At 35.9% G+C, this 8,292-nt stretch overlaps 1 protein-coding gene across 1 annotated transcript; it reads right to left on the bottom strand.

Annotated features, from left to right (window-relative positions):
- Positions 1-3,120: 3,120 nt before the first annotated feature.
- LOC145767733 (uncharacterized) lies at positions 3,121-7,675 on the bottom strand. Its single transcript, XM_082579529.1, has 4 exons — positions 7,545-7,675; positions 6,380-7,032; positions 5,088-5,219; positions 3,121-3,271 (listed from the first exon to the last, which is right to left on the bottom strand). The coding sequence occupies exons 2-4, from the start codon at positions 6,937-6,939 to the stop codon at positions 3,121-3,123; spliced, it is 843 nt and encodes a 280-aa protein (XP_082435655.1). The 5' UTR covers positions 6,940-7,032; positions 7,545-7,675.
- Positions 7,676-8,292: the final 617 nt, after the last annotated feature.

Below are 8,292 nucleotides of genomic sequence, written 5' to 3'. Positions count from 1 at the left end.
GAGTGGCGTATGATATTTTTTTCATTTGTTGCGTTTCAGAAATAACATTTCACTGCGCAAATGACCCAGTTTTACTGCGCAATTGCACACCTTAGAGATAGCACTACTTGCAAGTTCATAAATCATTTCGCTACATCCCACTTGGAGGCAGCTTTATGAAGTCATAACCAGTGCATTTCTCAAATTGTGTGTCAGCATTCATACTTTTTACAACTATTGTCAAAAATCATCATAGAGAACATAGGAATAACTGGTCCAGATAAAAAATGGGTTGTCAACCATTTACAGTTTGACTACTTTTGAAACATAAAGTTACCCCTCAAAATTCTTTACTTATCAGTATCTCGGCGTTTACGTTACAGTCTGCATTGTGTAGTATGCATATATGCGGTATTTCTTCTTTTTCTTAACTTTCCTGATTATGATTTTTTCTAAGTCAGAATAAGTCAGTTAATTATAGACTTTGTCAAAAGTTGGAAAACACTGAGGCAGCTCTCAAAAAGATAAATTATATTTGTAAATAAATGATAGAATGAACACGCGGTGATTATGTTAAACGGCCAATTAAGCTGAAAACATGCAAACGTGTATAATCCACCGTAATCGGTAGATCAGTATATGTATTCATTAATCGGATTCTAATCCGAGATTAAAGTTGGTACATAAGTGTAACACGTAGTTCCCGAAAAGTACTTCCTAATCGGCTTCTTCTTTCGTATGAGAGGTTAGTTATTGGACTACGTTTCATTGGGGTCAGACGTCCGGGCATTCCTCGAGCAGCCACTTGGTTGTAGAGTCCTCCAGCGTTGACAGACCAACTTCCCTTGGTGGAGTAAACGTCTGGCTATGGTAGAGGATGTTGTCTGCTGTCTGTTCCTCTGCACCACAGTTGCATGCCGCAGATGTTGATAGGCCCCATTTGTGCATGAAGGAAGCGAAGCGCCCAACACCCGTGAGGAGATGGTTCAGCCGTATCCAAGAAGGCAGGCCGGCTGAACTCCTTTCCCGGTGGCATGGGTCCAACGTCGGGGACCAAGGAATCGGCTTATTTGATTGATCAGTAGGCTACCTTATTTACTGTTGACGCATTTTTTTACATCCATGTTTTTTTTCATATCTTTATCCTGCATTGCGGGAAAGTTGACTTGAGCGCTATGCATCGGTGTACGCCTTCCGACGTACACCTGACCCACGCTGCAGCCGACGGCAATGTCTGTTTCCGGTTGTCTACTTTACTTATGACTTAAATTTGGTACTACCCATTACTCGAAATCGATCACTGGGTAGAGGCAATTATCGTAAAGTTTCTTGCCCAGAGAAACAACAGCAAGTGCGGGTGGCTGGAGTCGAACATGCAGGCTCTCGACTGCGAGCCCAACGCGCTAACCACTCGGCCACTGCTGCCATGGATTTCTTTGAATTATTTTTTAATCACGCACTATATTTGTAAACAGTAGGCTAGTTCAAATGCAAAATGTGCTAAGTTTGGCGTGCAAATTTATTTGATATATTGATATATTGAATAAGAATTGCTTGTTAGACTTACTCATTTTTTAAGTTTTCAGTTTAGGGAAATGTGTTAATTCTACCTATTTTGAAAATTTTCAGTACAATGGTTTAATTTTGAAAACTTTAAAATTTTTACCCTATAATCAAGATCTCTATATCATTATTGATTTTATGAAAGCCGCCTACTAGTAGATATTACGATGTAGTATTTTTTTATTATAGTAGGCTACATCTATTCACCCTATTTTAACTTTGAACAAAAATAAATAAACATACAGTAACTCATATACCTGAGTGGAAGGTTTGCGTGTTGAAACCAAAGACTAGCTGCTCTTTAAAGCCTTGCAATGTTGTACGGGAAAATCGTGAATCTGAGGTGATAAAAGGGTAAAGCCTTGGCCTGAGAGGCTTAATATAAGAAGAAGAGGAAGAAATATTTATGTTTCTTGTGTTGACAGGCAGTACAAATTTTCTATGTACGCTTGTTTATATTACATTTCTATCACAGAAAAATCACTAAAAGTTAAAAAAAGTGTAAATCTTAAGCAGATTGATGCAAGGTTGTCAGTTAATGATGAAAATGAAACTATAAAGCTAAATGCATTGTTGTAAAAGGTAAAGGGTAAAGGGGGTCTCATACTTGACTCAAGTATCGGGTATGAGAAGATAAGGATCTCATTGTACCCAGACTTCGGCACTAACGAAAGTAGGGTGGCCAGTTCCTTTCTCTCGGCCGCCTTTACTTCAGCAACTGTGCCCACCCAATTTATTACACCAGGGTAGAGGTGAGCGGTATTTTCAACAACCAGCTGAAACCGGGAGTCAACCAGGTTTGCATTATTGGAAAGCCAACGCCTTATCCGTTGCGCCATCCCACCGCAAATGTAGGCTACTTGAAATAAACGCTTAGTCTATTACTGCAATGATCAGATATTTAATGACAATGGCAAGAAACCTTAGCCTACTGGACTGCATTTAACCCTCTGTCTACCAAAAAAAAATTATACAAGTTTTACCGTTAGGGTCCATTAGACCCCAAATTTCCAAGTACTTGTTTTGGACAAAAGAAATCAGCTCCGATGATGAAATTAAAGCTCAATAGGAAAGGACATAACAGACGTCAAAAATTATAACTTATAAGCACTGTAGCAAAACCAAAAATACTTGAAATTTAACAAACAAGTCATACAGTAGCCCATGCACAAACCAAACTGATACGGAATTGGTCTATTCTTGAGCAATGGTCAAACTATTGTGAGATTTGGCTTTTGGATTTGGCTAAAAAACACGCATATTAGGCCTACATATTAGGTCACAAGAAATATTGTGAGTTTATATTATATTATCGCATTCATTGCAAATGAATTGCAAATGTTCTTGGCAAACGTTGAGTTTGCAAGTACTACAGAATTGTCTGCATTTTTGGCTTTGTGTCTTTCCCAAAAATAGCATCTAGCCTTCTTTGATTTTGGCGCCTGATCTTCAACAGCTGTTTCCTTTATTTTGTTGCGAATTTAGATGTCTTGTTGATATTGAAGTCGAAGCTGGTAATCCAACAAGCTCTTTTGCTAGTTGGATCTAAAATTTTCTTCTCTTTCAAGCATGCATGCTTCAATGTTGTTCTGCTATTTTCGCCGTGCAATAGACCTTTTGCACATTCAAAATCACCAGAGCGTGACGTTTGAGTAACGCGGAGTCCGAACACAGTCTCTCTGGAAGGCTAACGAAAAAGGCAGTTGTCGTCGCTCGTGAAACAGCGCCCCTAGTGGAGCGTTGGAATATTATGAAAGCAAAGCAGCAAAGGTATGCAAATACAGGTATATTGTCTACTGTCAATGGTGAAATTGTGCAAAATATTGTTGTTGCAGACTTGTTTTTAACTAATGTAGAATGTTTAGGATGTTAGTTACAGTATTTATCTAGAAAATTTCGTTTAGTTTACTTTTCTGAGGCTTAGGTTAGCATGACTACAAGTAGTTAAAAGATGATGTGAGTTTGAGTTTTTTCAGCAGAAGACCAAAACATAGGTTGTTGAAAGGCTGGTTAGTTGATAAACTTTTCTGCCAGGAATATTAGGCACTGGTCAGTTTAAAGGAAGGCACTTGTTGCCAATGGAAATTGACCTAAACTCAAGATTAAACAGTAGGTTACTTTTGTCTATTCAAAGTCTATAAATATATATAATATGTAGCCTACACTGTACAGGTTATTTATACTGAAGAATTTTTAAAAGATCTTAATTACATTATGTAAATCTAGATAAGGTTATATATCAGACATGTGCAAATTATGATGCACTGGTCAAATCTATACCTGTCACAATCAACAATTTTGCTGTTTATTAAGAATATGTGAATTACAGTAAAAAAATTGCCCATTCTTGTGGCTAGTTTTCTAGGTTATAAGGCCCTATAAGTTCATTCTAACTTGCCATTGAATATTTATTGCTGTCAGTTTACACTACAGATTGCAGATATACTGGCAAAAAAATTGTTTGTTTACTACTGATACAAATATAAAGTTACGTTATGTATGTAATCTCCTTTCTTGTTCCACTTGACACATTTGTAGCCTATATATATATTATGAGTTGTTATTCACTACCGTAACCATGTTTGATTTTGAGCCAATTCCTTAAGCAAAATAACTATGTTTGCATTAAACACCGTTGGGTGGGCTAAGGTATTGGTAACTCACTTTTGAATGCAAACAGCTAGCTTCATAGAAAAGGAAATACAGCACTTCTATATTTCAGATATGTCACATTTAGAATACAAACAGAGCATGTTCATAAATACAGCATATATTTTTTACAATGCAGCAATAGGGTACAGAAAGGTTTTTTATTATATTGTTTTAAAAAGTCATTAAAATGTTGTCACAATGTTTGGAGTCTTTTCAACACAGGAGTGAACAAGAACTTACAATATGTTTTCATAAGGTATGTTGAACTACACTTGTTTACATGCAAAATACTATTCATATATCTTACTAACTACGGTAAGTCTCTTTAAGACTTGTATTCATAAATGCTCTGCTGCAATTGTGACACTCTTATCAAATCGTCTTATTTCAAATGTGCCATTTGCAGCTTACTCATTAACAATTCTCCACAACAGCATTATCGGTTAGCCGGGTTATTATGATTGTTCTTGTCTTTTTTGTTTTTGTCTTTTTGCATGTATGGTACATAATTAATATGGACTTATTGGTCTGATGTAAATAAATAGTAATAATAATATTATCAATATGGTATGAAATTTTGAAATCTAGCCAATGAAATACTTAACTGCTTCAGGGTTAGCCCGTGTTGGAAAAGTTAGCTTTCAAAAGCATACTATGCAATTATATATACACCATTACGATGGTGCTACTTTAGAAGTACATTAATTCAATAATTCCGTAGCTATATTTACGTTTTGAGGTACCGTTTATGAACGTTCTTCCTTGGGTGCCATTTTTTTGCATACTATATATAGCAATTGAACGTGACTTATTTTACACATATGCATTACGTACATTACTGGTATGCTGGCACTTGATGAAAATGGTGCATTACTGAATGCATTTGTACTTACAGTTGAATGAAGATTTGGAAGGTGAAATTCGCCAATGACAGGGAAATTCTCTTCTTTAACTGGAAACTCTCTACAAAGGCGCTTTTGAAGAACTTTTCTAGACCCTTGTTATGTTGACGTGTATTGTTTTTGCTGTGATGGTCAGAAATAAAAAAAAATGAACTTATAAAAAAGTGCTGGAGATGCGAATGAGGAGGTTATATTTTTTGCCACTACAAGACTTCTTACATGGTAGAAACAAAACAGCTAAACAATCGCATAAGCCGAACAGAGCACTATGTAGCACTCAGAAAAGTATTTAAGCAATTCTCAAAGCAAACATTGAAGGAGAATAAAATAGGCCTTCTATTAACACCGTAACTTAAATAAAGCGGAGTATGCCGGAGTAGTTAGTCTAATGTTCACTTTCGACATTAGATCCCTTCACTGCAGAGTACTTTACCATATCTAAAGTTTTGGCGGTACTGCTAAACATTCGAACTGTAGGCGCGGTATCCCGGGACTACAGAGAAGGGGACTTCCGTCTCAAAAACGGCATGGACTTTAAGAGGGTTACTACCGCTCAAACGAAAATCAACAAAAGATATACATTATGAGTTCTTATTCACTACCGTAACCATGGTTGATTTTGAGCCAATTCCACTAATAAAATGCTTGTGCTAATTCTCGTAAGCACATACATACGGTAAGCAAAATAATTATGTTTCAATTAAACACCGGTGGGCTAAGGTATTGGTACGGTAGCTTACTTTTGAATGCAAACTGCTAGCTTCTTCAAATTATTGTATTTTTGTTTTTGTGTAACTTTTCAGTAGGAAGGCTTAACCGGTAATAGCAATTGAAAAGCCAAGTTAAGATTTTCCCAAATCTCTTTGTTCTGCATTACCAATCTAGTGCAGGCCCTTAGGGGCAAAAATGAGCATCTTTAGGCTAAACGTGTTACACGTTGTTTTTTTGCATTTTTTTGTAGTTGATGAATCTAACTTCAATTTTAGTGGGTGCCGCAACTTTTTGGGTCACGTGATCACCCCCAAATCGGGGATTCCCCCCAAGTAAATTTTGAGCTTTTTTCACGGCATTTTTATGCAATTAGATACGTTATTTTTTTATATTTGGACTGACTGCCACTACAAAATACACGAGATAAAAATCACACAAAATAATAAAGTTTTGTGAAAGCTAAAGTTTGTGGGCTTAAAGCAAAACTAAGAGCTAACATAGAACTAAATACTAATAGTACATTAGTACAACATTATTTCTATGAAGCATCTTATAATTTATAACAATCTTACCAAGGTGAACAATCCGCACAAAATTTGGCTGGCATGTGCAACCATCCCTCTTCTTTAATTACACTTTCATACCCAGCACAGCACTTAAATGTTGTAAGTTTATTCAAGATATCTTCCAAATTCCAGTTTTCTAGTGACATTTGATTGACCATAACTTGACAAAATCTTCCATTTTTTGCAACATTAAATGATAATTTGTTATCATCTTCCGAAATCAAAATGCTTATGGAAGCAGTGCCATGTACACGGAGATCTTCATAATATTGTAAATGTATAAAGTTTTTTTCAGAGTGCAAACGCCATTCTTTGTTATTTAAATCATTGAACTGACATATAATGTCCAGAAGACATAGATTGTTGCTTTCTGGCAAATGTGTATTGTCAGCATCAATACAGAAGTCATCATCTGTGGAAATGTTACTAGCACCTGTAGTGCAAGCAGAATATCTTATTAATTTTCTTCGCTTTGTTGTTGCTTTGGATAAGATTGATTTTACTGGCATATTTAACGAAGGTAGACAGCCTGGCTTGATCCAAGACCTGTGTGATGTTCGCTGCATATCATCATAGAGAAAATGTTTTTCACATATGAAAGCTTTTCCAGACTTGACTTTTCTTTTAAATTGCACATCATATCGAAACTTGAAGATTATCTAAACATAGCATTACATGGTAGTTTCAGTTTGTTAAGAGTGAGTAGTAATTTCATATCATATTCACATCTGCATCTGAAGTGGTTCACATAAAGCCTAAGGATGAAGGTATTAAAATTAGTGGACTACCGGTACATACTCTGAACCATAAAACCTCTAACTTTGTACTGATACTTTTACCAGGTAATGTGTAGCATATCCCTCCAATGTTTTAAATTGAGGTTATAGATTGGGTTAAAGTTAAGGCAATTCTTAGCTCTGTTCTTAACCTCATCCCTAACACTAGCCTTGACTCAACTCCGCACCTTGCCCATTTGCATTCCCGGTATCCAAAACCTTTAGTAAAGTATAAACTACTGGTACATTATAGTACTACAACTGCAATACCCTATTTACTAACAGTTGCAAACTGGCAGATACTTTAAAGCATGGGAAAAAACAGCACAAGGCATTGTAAAATCTATTAACAAAGAGTTGATTAAAGCCTAACTTTTATTGATGAGATTGCTAACCTGATGAAATCTGGCTGACCATTCTGCTGTTGATATACCAAAACGACGTTGACCATAGGGAACTTTGTACAGTTTAATACCGCTAGTACTAGAAGAACTTTTACATCCTGGCAAGCAACAATACCTTCCATTACTAGACTTACAAACTACACTCGATTTAGAAGCAGACATTACAATCCAATCTGAAGTGCTGACTAAGAACATAAACCTAAAACAACAGTTAGCTGATGGTAGCTTAGTAGGCTAAAAGGTAATTAGCTTAAATAGCCTAGGCCTACAGAATTGAATTAACAAAACACAAGGTTTAAAAAAAAATTCACCAGTATTTGAATGGCACCTAAAATTCATTTTGACTCCATGAAAATGGGAGCAAGCAGTCAATTTGATTCCTTGCTTGCTTAACCTGGGCAGAGCCCAGTCTTATGCTTGTTTGCTTTATTGTTGTTTTTAATTGGATGGAATTTATTGGCATTTAATGAAAGTATACAACCCAGTTTGATCCAAGACTTATTTGATGTTCCATTGAAGAGTTTTTCACATATAAATCTTTCCACATTTGACTTTGTTTTTAAATTGCATACGGTATCATACCAAACTTGAAGATTATCTAAATATAGCATTACATGGTAGTTTCAGTACATTAAGACAGAGTGAGTATTAATATCTTATCTATATCTGCATCTGAAGTGGTTTAGATTTGTCCTAAGATTGTGGGCAAACATATTTAGAATAGTGAACTGCATATGAT

Source organism: Aplidium turbinatum, chromosome 1 (assembly GCF_918807975.1).
Source record: "Aplidium turbinatum chromosome 1, kaAplTurb1.1, whole genome shotgun sequence".
Lineage (NCBI taxonomy): Eukaryota > Metazoa > Chordata > Ascidiacea > Aplousobranchia > Polyclinidae > Aplidium > Aplidium turbinatum.
This window is presented reverse-complemented; position numbering and strand designations above follow the sequence as displayed.

Bases quoted from the DNA above. Each gene is read 5' to 3' on its own strand.
- LOC145767733 (XM_082579529.1), bottom strand. From the start codon at position 6,939: ATGCAGCGAACATCACACAGGTCTTGGATCAAGCCAGGCTGTCTACCT. The intron at 5,220-6,379 runs GTAAGATTGTTA...TGACCATCACAG, and splicing joins TGTGCGGATTGTTCACCTTG to CAAAAACAATACACGTCAAC. The intron at 3,272-5,087 runs GTAAGTACAAAT...ACGCTCCACTAG, and splicing joins TTCCAAATCTTCATTCAACT to GGGCGCTGTTTCACGAGCGA.